This window comes from Trachemys scripta, chromosome 2, assembly GCF_013100865.1.
Source record: "Trachemys scripta elegans isolate TJP31775 chromosome 2, CAS_Tse_1.0, whole genome shotgun sequence".
Taxonomy (NCBI): domain Eukaryota; kingdom Metazoa; phylum Chordata; order Testudines; family Emydidae; genus Trachemys; species Trachemys scripta.
In genome coordinates, this window is record NC_048299.1 from 151,681,493 (window position 1) to 151,694,955 (window position 13,463).

At 54.4% G+C, this 13,463-nt stretch overlaps 1 protein-coding gene across 10 annotated transcripts in view; it reads left to right on the top strand.

Annotated features, from left to right (window-relative positions):
- Positions 1 to 13,463, top strand: part of HR (HR lysine demethylase and nuclear receptor corepressor) — a 56,373-nt gene that overhangs the window by 13,429 nt on the left and 29,481 nt on the right. For 2 of the 10 annotated variants that reach the window (XM_034761912.1, XM_034761907.1), the window contains exon 2: positions 10,756 to 11,165. The exons of 5 other annotated variants lie outside the window; for them this stretch is intronic. In XM_034761912.1, the coding sequence (XP_034617803.1) occupies positions 11,127 to 11,165 (39 nt within the window). In that variant the 5' untranslated portion in view covers positions 10,756 to 11,126. Of the gene's footprint in view, positions 1 to 2,498; positions 2,802 to 10,741; positions 11,166 to 13,463 lie in introns of those variants that run through there. 3 more of the 10 variants (XM_034761909.1, XM_034761908.1, XM_034761915.1) reach the window with 3 other exon arrangements.

Genomic DNA, 13,463 nt, shown 5'->3' on the forward strand with positions numbered 1-13,463 from the left:
ATTGGGAGAGCTTCAAGTAAGGCTCATTACGCTATTACTAAGCTGATCTCTGGTGCACTGTCTGCATGCATGGGGATTGCTGGCATGATAGCCCCATGGGGGCAAGAGCTGCTTGGTCCAGTGCCCCATGATGCACCAGTCGCTGCTGTCTTGTATGCCTTCAGCATCTTCCTCTAGCCTGGGCAGGGTGTGGGGCTGGCTGGCAAGCCTGGAGATGAAGGAATGGGGAGTGCTTGGTGGCAGAAGGCTGTAGCTGGGAGGGAGCAAGATGTGTCTCCCGGCTCCCTTTCCCAGTTAGTGGGAGCAGGGATTAAGGGCAAGGCAGACAGCAGCCATTGGATAGCTGCCATTGATTTCCCAGTGGGCTGGCAAACTCCAGCGAGGGAAACAGCACAGAGTTTGTGGTTGGTAGAGCTATACCTGTGGCCTGGGCTGGCTTTCTAAGCCCTCAGTCCCCAGGGGGAGCTTTTAATTGCATCAAGGTATTTGAACCCAGTTAATGCCACTTATCTCCATAAGCAGGAGTCCCCACTGGGCAGGGGATGTACACACGCACAGGGGGAGCACAAAATTGCTGGAGAAGCAGGATAGGGCCTTTCTTTGCCGCCCCTTCCCCGCCTCGCTGTCCTGGGGCTCGGTTGACGGGCGCCCCGGAATCTCACCTGCGTGGCACCTTTCAGAGCATCCTGGGTGCATCACGATGCTGATGAGATGCTGTAGGTCTTACCCCCCTCGCCCTGTTCTTGGAGCCCCCTTTTCCTCTCTTGCAGGACTCATGGCTGGTGCTCTCCACCACAAGCTTGGGGTTCTATGGCTCAGTTCCACTCCACCCACGACTTACTTTAAAAACCCCCTGAAGAGTAGGATGTGCCAGGGGACGCTCCCAGAGACACCTGATAGGGTGACTCAGACTGGGGGGTGGGGGGGGAGTCTGCCTGGTGGTAGGGAACCAGGGAAAGGAAGGGGATAGGGGATCCTGTGTGTCTTGGGATATGTCCTGTGTGTCCCTAGCATATGTCCCGCAGTAGGCACTCGCCCTGCCCTACAGGGCCCCGTGCACCCCATACGTAGCTTGGGGTTGCAGTCCCTGTGGCTGCACATGAAGGGAGCCTGTGCTTTGGAATCTCACCCAGATACCATGGTGACGAGCGCATTGCAGAGGGACGGGTGGAGTAATAGAGTTCGCGGCGGGGGGGGGGGGGGGGGGTTTCTACTTGCCGTTTTGCATGGGGAGGAAAGAGAGAGGCAGGGAGAGATTTAATCACAAGATAATCAGCTGCTCAGGTGTCGTTCGTTAGGTCCAGCCCCAAGGAACTGGTTTGGGTTGCGATGCAGGGGGACACGCATGCGCGCCTCCTTTGCAGAGCCAAGTCTGGGATGCGAAGGGTGCAAGTCTGCCCCATCCCTGAGTGTTTGGGACACCAGCCAATGCTCAGCTTTTGGGAACCCAGGACGTAACAAGAAACTGACGGTGGAGGGACGCTGTCGCTGAGGCAGCAGAGGGTGTTAAAGGCAGCCTTGACGCAGGCAGAGTCTGCTGGCACATGTGCCTGCTGCAGTGAGGCTGTCTGCTCATCCTGTAGGCCTCTCTACCTTTTGTCTTATTTTAAGGGGTCCTCTGCTTTTCCCCAGGCTCATCCCTTTAAGAGATGCAAGGTCTCTGATTGGACTCATCCCTTTAAGAGGCGCCATTCCTTTAACCAGGCTCATCCCTTTAAGAGGCTACTGAACACCTGATTCTAGCAGGGTTCTTGTGACTTCTTAGTACTATGAAAAAAAAATTACTTACTATACCCCCAAACCGCCCCTCTCTTCTCAGACCCATCCGCCATATGTCCCTCAGTTCTTGTGCTGATCAGTGACTGAATGTCTTCTGAAACTTGCGTGCTCTTGGCCAGCCTTATAGGGAAAGGGCAGAGGAGGGGGGGTAAAAAAATAGCCATCTCTCTACAGAGAGTTAGCATGGTCATGAGGCATGAACAGGGGACTGGGAGCCCCTTCTTGGCTCTTGGAGGGGAGTATGAACTATTGGTTAGAGTGGGGGGGGCGGGGAAGAGGGGGCACTGGGCACAGGCCTTCGGGTTTCTATTCTCAGCTGTGAGAGGCAGTGCGACTCCTTGGTTAGCATAGTGGCACTGGGTAACAGGACTCCTGGGTTATCTTCTGCAAGGGAGTGAAGCCTTTTGCTTAGGGTAGGGGAGCTGGGGAGTCAGGACCCCTGGGTTCTATTCCTACTTCTGCCACAGATTTGCTGTGTGGCCTTTGGCTTGTCCCTTCATCTCCCCATGCCGATTTCCCCATTGGTAAAAGGGGGATCATTGCTGGGAAGACTAATGCGATATGGCTTGCAACGTGCTGCTTCGATGTTAGATATCAGCCTTCCCCATTTGCTCCTGTGCCATCCTCCTCCCACCACCCCACATTTCCCCCCCTCCCCCCCCAGCCCCGGCTGTGGGAGTTCGCGTGTGTGACTCCCATTCAGCAGCTGTCCAGGACGAGCGAGCCGTACCGCCAGCCAGAACTGAAGGGGAGTGAAGCTGCCAGAGCAGTTGGGCTGTGTCCCTAATTCCCAGAAAGCTACTCGTGTGGGAGTGGATGTCCTCTCATGCCCTCCGCTCCGCTGCAGCTTTCAGACTCCTGAAGGTTTGACGTTTTCAAGCACCGGGCGCAGATTAGCAATAGCTTTCTTGTCCGTCTCAGCTGGTGCTCAGAGGGAGAAGGGGAAGGAAGGTCCCTTTTCCTCTTCCCCCTTACCTTCCTCTCTCCACCCCTCTTCATCTTCATCACCTTCATAGCCTCAGGTAGGTCCATGCTGGGCTGATTTTCGATTTGTGTGTGTGTGTGTGTTTGTGTTTGTGTTTGTGTTTGGCTTTCCGGCAGGGATCCACTTACAGGGCTTGGGTGTTCAGAGAAATTAATGAAAAGGAAGGGAAAGGGGTGGGGGAATCGTATAGAGGGAGAAAATAAAGGAGCTGTGAGTGGGAGTGCCCCAGACAAGGGGCCGCTGCGATAAGCGATCTGGACATGCTGGGGGTGTGTGGGGGGGATCTTGTTGCCGTTTTGCATGGGGAGGAAAGAGAGAGGCAGGGAGAGATTTAATCTGCTGCTGAGATATTGTTTGTTAGGTCTGACCCCAAGGAGCTGGGGTCAGACCTAACTGGGTTGTGCTGTAGGGGGACAGGCGTGCGCTTCTCCTCTGCAGAGCCAAGTTTGAGATGGGAGGGGAGTGAATCCATCCGGGAGGAGGGAGAGGGAAAAGGGGTGATGCTGCTCCGCCAGTGCTTTCAGGAGGCGGAATGTGGTGGGTCGGTTCAGGTCGAGCCAGGCTCAGTGGCTACTTCATCCTTCCCAGCCATCTCTAATGAGCGTGTTGTAATAAGGAACAAGCCTTTTGCATCAGAAACTTCAGGGCCCTTCCTGCCATATATGGCGGCTGGGGCTAGGGCTGGATCTTCCCTTTCCCTCCCTGGCACCTCGTCCCTCCTCTCTCCCTACTGTCTGCTCCCCAAATTGCAGCCTGTCAGCTGCAGAGCTCCATCTGAGCCCAAGCGGGTTATCTGCCCTGGAGTCCCTCATCCATACCAGGAGGGCGTTTCCTGCTGGGCAATGCCAGCCTGTACTTCCAGCTCATCCCTCACCATTGTAGTGAAGCGGGTGAGCCCCAACTCTGCATAGGGCACCCAGGCTTTGGTGCCAAGGGGGTTAAGCAGGGGAAGTCACCGAGGTTTCTAATTCGGGAGCTGCCGTCCTGGGACGGGGGGAGAGGGAGTGTTATATTTCTTTGGCTTTTGTTATACAGTTCAGTATTAAAGCTCCCCAGCTCACCTTTTTTTAAAAAAAAACAACAATGCACCAAACCAGGCAGAACCCACACCTGGGCAGCTGCTGTCCCTTTGTTCGGACCCGGTCCCAGAGCAGCTAGAATAGCAGTCGCTGGGGGGCTGCCAGTCGGATTGCCTCTGACCTGCTCATGGCGCTGTCTCTCCACTCTCTTTTGTATTGGCCCAATTCAGCCCTGGAGCAAGAGGCACAGCACCCCGTGACTGCTGCAGGGGCTGGGCCAGGGAGGGATTTGAGTTGACCCATCTCTGTCTCTTAGAAGCTGTCCAACCTATAAGGGCAAAAGCTTCCCGCTGGCTCCCTGACATTCAGTAACCGTCAGTGGCCTGGCAGAACTCAGACCTAGGGCAAGGCTGTTCACAACAAATCCCCACCCAGGCAGGGCCCAGCTCTTTAGTTCCTGGTCAGATCCAGAGTCGCTCTGAATCGGCTCCTCCAGCTTGGGGGTGGAGGCATCTTTGGGCCAGTGGAAGGTCCCATTCCGGCCCAGCACAGGTTTTCTGGATACCACTGTGTGCAGGAGGTGGAAGGGACAGAGCTGGGGCTGAACTATCTGTCATTCAGAAGGAGTTGCCACTGATTGACTTGGAGTAGCGGGTTGGCTTTTCTCTGCTTGCCCTTGGCCCCATTACACCGAGACAGACCCCAGTGCCCAGCGAGTGAGTGGGGAATCTAGGACCCAAAGGGGCCTCTTCCATCCCAGCCATGTTTCTTGGGGAGAAAACTGCAGAGAGGAGCCAGCCAAAGCAGGGGCGGCTCCAGGCACCAGCGCAGCAAGTGCGTGCCTGGGGCGGCATGCCTGCAGGAGGTCTGCCGGTCCCACGGCTTCAGCGGCAATTTGGCGGCGGGTACGCCGAAGGCGCGGGACCGGCAGATCACCCGCAGAAACGCCACCGAATCCACGTGACCAGCTTGGGGCAGCAAAAAACATAGAGCCGCCCCTGAGCCAAAGGCTCCAGCTGCTAGGAGTAGAGCAGAAGCAGCCCAGGCTGGGACCCCTGGACATTCAGAGAACTTGCTGCAGTTTCAGCTTTGTGCATACAGGCTGTTCGCACCAACCCTCTCCATTTCAGCCTCACTCCACATCTGCTCCCCATCCCGCCTTCTCCCCTCCCCTGTCCCCCCTTCCCTTCCCTTCCCTTTCCATTTAGCTGATTTCCTTCTAACTCACTCCCACCATCCCCTGGAATTGTGGCCATTTGCTGCCATGACATTGTTTGCTCTGCATGTGTGTCCTTCCCCTACCCTGTGTCCATCCTGTCCATTGGTTTGTAAGCTCTTCAGGGCAGGGACTGTCTGCTGGTCTGTGTTTGCACAGCGCCTGGCACAGTGGGGCCCTGTTCTTGGCTGGTTCTTAGGCACTACCATAATAAACTCGATTTATTAACCAGGCTCCTGATGCTCTTCTGGTTTCACCAGGGTAATCATTTTACAGGTAATTTCCCCTCCCCTCCAGGTTTTGTCACAGCTGCAAACCCAGCAGAGCCCTGGGAATTGACCCTGGCTGTTCTGAGCCCTGTACCAGCCCCGCCCTCGCCCCACCTTTCTGGGAGAACCAAACTTCCTGGAGTTATGTGACTGCCAACAGGCTGCAGCTGCCCTGGGGAGTGCTGAGGGGGAGAGAGCCTTCCCCCCACCATCTTGCATGTCAAAGAAGGAAGCATTGATGCCTCAAGCCAATGCCTGATCCTTTCCCTGGTCTCCGGTCCTACCTTTTGCTGGGGCTCTATCTGTGCAGAAGAATGATTCTTGGAGTGGCTCAACAAGGGCCACACCATGGGGCTGAAAGGGCAGCCCTGCCTGCAGATAGTTGTTGAGCTGTGGCTTGTCCTCACCAAATGCATGCCCAAGTGCCTGAGAGTCTGGTTGCGCTTCCTCTGCATCGTTGAGTGGTCAGAGACCAGGAGCTCCTCCTACCTGCAATGTTCTCTCCAGCACCTCCGAGTGCGTGGGTTGGTGGGGGGCTGTTGATGATCTGGTGAGTGCAGGCTTGGGGGAGAAAGTGGGGTGGCAGGAAAGCTGATAGGGGAAGGAATCAAAGATTATCTGGCTCCAACGCTTTGCTCAGTTATGAAAGGTCTTGGCAGAGGGGCCATGACCGTCAGAGTCTTGTCTTTGTTTTCTTGGCATGGGGCTGGTGATTTTTTTTTTTTTTTTGTATCCTTCCTTTTCTGTTGGGATTGAGTCACTGTATTTGTTTAACCCTTCTCCAGGGAGGTTCTGGGGCAGCTCAGCATGCTGGGAGGTAGGGCAGCCAGGCTGCTGTGGGCCCAAGTCCAAATGCAGGAGCTGGCTGTCTCTGTTTGGCTTTTTTTTGGACTTGTTGAGTTCCCGACTTCAAGCAGTCTCCGACGTAGCTCCCGGGCATGCACGCTACCCAACCAGCAAACACCCACCCACACATGCATGCCAGGGCATGCCCATCCTGGCACCCACATTAGCACCGACGCAGACACGCACACACAAACAGGTGCCCACATGCATGGATAGATACACCTGGACATAGACCTGACATGTACGCAGAAGGTGACCCACAGACGAAGACTTGCACAGTTTGGTACATACGCTTCCATCATATGGGCACACAGCACTCTGCCATAGGCCTGCATGCAAATGTTGGGCACATGCGCGAGCTCTCTCATATTATTTATTTATGTACTTAGTGCTTGTGAGGCGCTAGGATGCTCTGTGGCCACAAAAGAAGACGGGTCTCTGTGCCTGAGAATTTACAGTCTCAATGGGTAGCATGTGGCCAAGGGAGAGGGGGAAGTCCAGTCTGACGTATATATAAAGATCCCAGTCATTGCCGTATCTGACAGACGTGCACACACATGCATGGCCCCGTGAAGAGCTGCGAAGCTTATTTCATACCATGATGTCTTTTTCCTCTCTCCCTTGTCTCCTCTTTCCCAAGGATATACTGAGGTGTTGAGGCTGTAGCTAGGGGATGTATGTTCTCCTATTTAGGGGGCATGGTTTATGGATGCATTGCTAGAGGGCAAGGCCGGCTCCAGGGTTTTGGCCGCCCCAAGCAGCCAAAAAAAAAAAAGCTGCGATCGTGATCTGCGGCGGCAATTCGGCGGGAGATCCTTCGCTCCCAGGCGGAGTGAGGGACCGTCCACCGAATTGCCGCCGAATACCTGGACGTGCCGCTCCTCTCCGGAGTGGCCGCCCCAAGCACCTGCTTGAGAAGCTGGTGCCTGGAGCCGGCCCTGCTAGAGGGCCTGTACCCTGCTGTTGGGCATGCTGGTAGGGGGCGTGTGTGTGTGTCCCTGTTGGGTATGTCACTATGGGGTGCATGTTCATTTGGGGCATCGCTAGTGGACCCCTATGTCCTTCGGGTGCGTTGCTAGGGAACGTATGTCCGTTTTGAGGAGGTTGCTAAGGGGGTGGCTCTGGCACTGGTGGTTGCTATGGGAACTGGAGTTAGTTCCCCTCTTGCTCTCTCCCCCTTTCATAGAGACCAGGTTTAGATGCTCCATGGCCCTGTGCTAGCCCCAGAACCCACCTTCCCCCTCTCCTTCCCCACAGAGCCTTGCCAGTGCTCTGGCACCTAGCCCAGCCCAGCTAGATTCAGGAAGGGTTAATAATAATGCTGCTCCTCACACACAAGGCCAGACCACACAGCAGCTGCTGAGCTTTAAGGAGGCGGCCTGTGGCCTGATGTTAATCACGCAGCTCAGCCCACTGCCATGTCCTTCTCTCACCTCCCATCCACCAAAGGCCTCCCCTGCACCTCAAGACAAGCACCCACTGCTGCAATTACCTTCAGAGGTGACTGCACATAGAGGAGGTGGAGGAGAGCTGTGTGGGGCGAGTGGATGGGTGGCAGGTGTAACTGCTTGGCTGTCACGTTTATATAACATGTGGGGGGGGTAAGGAAACCCCCACGCTCTACATAAGGCTAACAGTAACTCTCCCAGCAAGTCCGCCATCATTTCTCTGCAAATACACTGAGCTCCGGGCACTTTCGTGTGTGTGAATCAGACAACTGCGGCCTTGTCTGCTCGGCCTGGATATTCAAGGCCCCATGATACTTTCCTTAAGCGTTGGGGTTTGAGCCGGTGTCCCAGATTCCCAGCGGTTAGAGAAGATGCTGCGGCTGCTGCCCTCCAGCCCAGAAGTGGCTGCATTTCCCTGGCGCCTTCTGTATAGAGTAGCAAAGGGCTATGGCTTCCTGTGGGGAGAAAGGGCCTAGAGAAACGTAAGATATTTACCATTATTACCTATTAGCATTAGCCACAAATATGAGCGTATGTTCATGGTGCCTGTGTGAATATTTGTCAAAGTTCATGTATATGCTTATGAGTATAAACTGTGTGTCTGAGAGAAAGTGAGAAAATATGCGTTTATGAAACATGGGGCTTGTATATGTTATGTGCACGTCTCTCTGCCTGCGTCCATCTCTTTCTGTGTGAGTGGACATGTGTATTTGTATATATGTATGCCTGGGTGAGTATGCTTGCATGTTTGTGTGTACATATATGTCTCTGTGTGTGCAGGTATGCATATGTTGTTGTTTATTGTTTGTGTCCTGGTAGCACCTACAGGACTGTGGTAGGCACTGTAAAAAGACAGCATAAAAAGACAGGCTCTTGCTGTGTATTTATAGAGGCATGTCCGTTTGAGTGTGCCTGGATGCATGGTGTGTATAGGGGTGTACTGTGTGTGTGTGTGTGTGTGTGTGTGTAGGGGTGTACTGTGTGTGTGTGTGTGTGAATGGACACCCTCCCCCCCCGGGGGGCAAAAAGCTCCAAGAAAACATTTCATGCATTAGACTGGCTACAATGTTTCCTCTTCTTTACTCCCACACGTCCGTCAGTCCTCACCACACTCTCCTTGGCACTGGGGGAGATAATGCTTCCCTAAGACACTCTTCATAACTGCCTCATGCTCTTGATTAAAAATCCCGAGCTGCCAGAATCTCCTTTAAAATCACAAGCTTTCTTTCCATCCCAGTTGTTTGGTGAGATGCTAAGTTTCTGCGAACTCCAGCTCATTTCTTGTAAGAAAGAGGCACTCTACCCAACTAGAAGGTAGAAGTGTGTGTGTGTTTTGCAGGAAAGGAACTGCATGGAGGGGATGAGAGTAAGGGGTAGGATCTTGGTTTAGTGGGATACAGTACAGATAAAGATCAGGCAAAAACAAGGGTAGGTGTGGGGGTTTGAAAGCCCTACTGGTTGGGTTTTGAGGTTGCAAAATGAAATGTAGCATGGGGGTTCATTTCCAAGTCCCGTTTAACTTCACCCTAGTTCTTCAGGACAGTGGGTTAAATCATCCCAGGTTTTGCCCAGCTTTCTGGAGATGGGGGAATTTTGGAATTGGGGTGCATACCACAGCATGTGTGGGCACACCCCATTTGCTGGAGTTTCCATTAGGGGAAGATTCTTTATTAGTGGAGAATGAGCTCTTCTTGAATCCCACACCATATCCCCTTCCCCACCCCCCCAAATCCAAACCCAAACCCAGGTCTGCAGTTTGTAAATTTGCTTTATCTTTATAATAGGACAGCTCCAAATTCTGGATTCCCCCTCACCCTAAACTGTGCAGGGAGGAATGGGGTGGCAGGGATGCTGCTGAGATCCAGAGCTGGAGGTTTTTAAGAACAGGTTGTTACACATTTGTCAGGGGTGGGCTAGGTTTACTTGGTCCTGCCTCAGCACAGGGGGCTGGGCTACATGGTCTCTGGAGGTCCCTTCCAGCCCCAAGATTGTATGAACATCGTGGGTTGGGCCTGTCTCTTGGTCATGCAAAGTAACCAAAGATCTTGAAAGGGACAATTGATTGCAAACCATTTGGAGAATCTGGGAGCGAATCAGCGTGAATGTGCTTGGGAGTTCGAACCTCGGGCAGCCCCAAAAAGCTGCTGTGAAAAAGAGTGAGAGAAATGGACAGATTCCGGGGCATTTGAATTCAGCTGGCAGAGAAATAGCTGGGGGCGGGGTAATGAACTCATGTTTAACCCATCCCCATCAACAGATTCCTAGGGAAGGGAGTTTTAGAAATATATCCTGTTGTGATTAGAAGATCTAGTCTCCTGTTTCCTATATATTGAGGGAATGGGGGAAGCGGGGGCATGAGCATTGAAAGGGAAGAATTTTTGTGCTGATGAAAGTGAGGGTCTTACAAGTGTGGTGAAAACTTCCCCATCCCCCGGTTCCCATTGTTATTTGCCTATCCCATTCTGCCAGTGCCCTTCAATCCTAGCCTTCGACTCCCCCGGTCATTCTAGTCCTGGCCTCCCCGTCCCATTCTGCCAGTGCCCCTCCGTTCTAGCCTGCAGTGACTCCTGCATTCCAGTCCTTCCCTCTTCCTTCTGGGGCCCTGTAGCTCCTGGGCCATAGGGTGCCCTTTCCCCCAGTTCTGGGGCTGCCGGAGCTCAACATTTCTGATTGCGAGGCTCTTTGGTTCCGCTTTGCCCATGGCAGGGTGTGGCATCCGGAAGGTTGAGATCTGGCCCAGCCTGACTCTTTCGTCAGGAGGCTACACCTTGACACTGAGCTGGGAGGCTAGTGCTGGGAACAAAAGGAGCTTTCTTGGAGCGGAGGAGAGTGAGTAACTGGGCATACCTGCCTCAGGTTGGCAAAGAGGCCAGACGCGCACAATGCAGACGCTACCTTGGCTGGAGCCTACAGAGGCAGGGAGGAGCTCTGAGTAATTTGCTCATGCGTCCCCTCATTATTTTGGATGAGTAACTAGAGGAGTTCTCTTCTGGTACGGAGCCCTCTGAGACTGCAGTCTCCCTTCTTCTCTGCGGGTGGCTGGAGTTTGGGGAGCAGAGCTCCCCAAATTCTTCCTCTCCTGTATCTGCCAGAAGATACCTGAGGCTGGATGGCCCTTAGGTGTGAGGGAGTCCCCCCTCTCTTTCTTCTCTGCCTTCTCATAGCTTTCCCTGTAACAGCTCTTTCCCCATAGCTCACCACCCCAGAGCACACTTGGAGAGAGACTTAATCAAAGGACTTTTGGAAGGAACAATACAGAGACTCCCAAACCAATGGATCAAGAAATCCAGCTCCAGAATTCAGAGAAGAACATCCAAGGAGCCCTTCGGGTTGCTTTCTGCCTGCTTCAAATCCCAGAGCCAGATCCCTTTAGTCAATGGATCTAGAGTCTCTCAATCTGTCTTGCCTCTTGAAGACACTGTCCTTGGCTTAGGTCCATATTGTGGAGCCACTGAGCTCCAAACTCTGCTCCCTGATCCTTCGAAACCACAGCCTGTTCGTTACGGAGTGCCACGTCCCACCAGCTGGGATACGATGGAGGTGGAAACTGAATAAGGGTCATGCATGGAGCTCCCTAAATGGATCAGCCCAGCACCACCACAGGTGATTACTAGAGATGTTAATAATGGAGGTGGGACTGTGTGGGCTGAGGGATTGGGGGTGGGCTAAAGAGCCTTTTGCTTTTAGGCTGATGGTTCAGAACCAGCCCAGAGGAAAACTGTTACCATCTGCTGGCTCTTTGGTGGTCTATCTGCTCTCCCAGCAGGCTGTCTCAGGTCTCTGGGCAATTCTATGTAATAAACTGGCTGGATTTCCCCAGGGGATAAGTGCCCCCAATACAAAGACACCCCTGCAGCTTGCAACATTGGTCAATTTGAGCAGAGCGAGAGTCAAGGCTGGACTGGGCCATGGTGACCAAACTCTGCTTTTGTCCCTAGAGGGGTGGGGGAAGGATGTTTGGCACCTGCCTGGTGTAGACTTGTCCTGCCAATAAACAGGGGGCTCAGCCTCCAGGATTACAGCCCATGTAAACACAGTGCGCTGGGCAAGCAGTGGGAAGGGAGTAGGGTGACCAGATGTCCCGATTTTATAGGGACAGTCCCAATTTTTGGGTCTTTTTCTTATATAGGCTCCTATTACCCCCCACCCCGTCCTGATTTTTCACATTTGCTGTCTGGTCACCCTAGAAAGGAGAGACACCCTCAGCCGCATGGGAATGGAACCAGGGGCTGAGGGAGAGCCCAGCAAGCAGGATAGGATGGACAGCAGGGCGTTTTGAACCAAGAGCCAGGCAGGGACAATGCCGGGTAGGGCAAGCAAGAGAAGGTCAGCGGTCTACTCACGACTCCAGGCAGCTCTGCAAGCGTCCCCCACCCCCAACAGCTCTGTCCGGACAGCTGCCTTCCCTACTCTGGCTTCTGCTGAGACCCTGGGGTTGCTGCAGTATGCTCCTGTCTAGGCAGCCACAGGGGTCCCACTAACCCATTCTCCCCAAAACCCTTTCCACCCATGGCACAGGGGATCCAACCCAGCTTTGTCCTGCCTTGTTCCCCCAGAAGACCCCCCACAGGCTCATGTGAGATTCCTGTCCCCCCCCCACCTCCTTTTAACTCCATTGGACAAGGGGGCTCTGTGGAGGGCAAGAATAGGAGGCAATGCTAAGGGCTGTCCTTGCTGAATGGGGCTGGCTGACGCTTATGCCAGGGCAACCGCCTCCCAGGCTCTGGCACTGTGCAGAGACGGTTGGGCACAGGCTGCAGGTCTGTGCCAAGCCGGCTGGGCGCCAGCTGCGTAAGCGCCCGCTGCAGATGAGCAGGTCAGAGATGTACAGTACATTCCTCCCCTGGCAGAGGCTCCCCTCTCCCCCCCGTGTGACAACAGCGACTGGAACAGAACTTTGATCACCTTGTGCTCCCAGGGCAGGGCAGGAATCTCACCAGGGCAGAATGGCCCAGACCGAATGTGAGTGAAGGGATAGGCACAGATGGACCTGTGGGTATTGCTGTGCAGCCTCTCTCACTCGGTTCCCCAGTTTGGGGGACCACCTTCTGCCCATGTGAGCGCGTAGACAACTGCTGCCTTGCACCCCAGTCGTGGCTGCATTTCACTAGCTGCTGCAGACATGGAGTTACATTCGCCCCTCTGTTTCGCTGGTGTCTATCACGTAGTTTCTGAAGCTTCACCCGTGTCCACACTGGGCCTGGGGAAGTGAGGCAGCTTTGGGGTTGTGGCAGGTCCAGGTGCTGCAGCCCCTCCTCTGCCAGAGGGTGCCACTGGCAGCCGGTGCAGTCCCAGAACAGGTAGCTCTGGAGAGGGAGGGGGTGTGTGGCAGGGCCCCTCAGTGAAGTACATCTCCTGGGGAGTTTCTATCGGCCGGGCCCCTCTGGCGCTCACAGTACACTCTGGAGCTGCTCTTCACTAGTGTAACCACCCACCTCTGGGAAACACCAGCAGCCTTCGCCCGGGGGTGAATACCTGGGTGGGGCACGCGGACTCGCTGGCACAGGGACTTGGAATCTGCCTCTCTCCGTGCCAGCAGGGGTGGATCCAGCCGCTGCGGAGCTGCTTGGTGCCAGCAGGGTCCTTTGGGACCAGAGATGCTACAGAAGTGAACCAGTGGTATCAATGCTGCGTCTGTGCGCAGAGAGCTGGCCTGGGATAATGGGGGCCTGGGTGAATCATGTGTGTAGAACTTCCTGCTTCAGCAAAATGCTTTCTCCAGCTCCTTTCCTCCAATCCCCCCAGCCCCATGGCTCCTGGCCAGCTGACTGACGCCTCATGCTCTCAGGACTAGGGTTATTCATGCATGTCAGCTTTCTGGCAGTTCATGCTGTGGGGCTGAGCTCTGGGAGCCCAGGAGGGAGTCTTCTGGGCTCAGTTGGTCCTTCTTTCTCTGCCCAT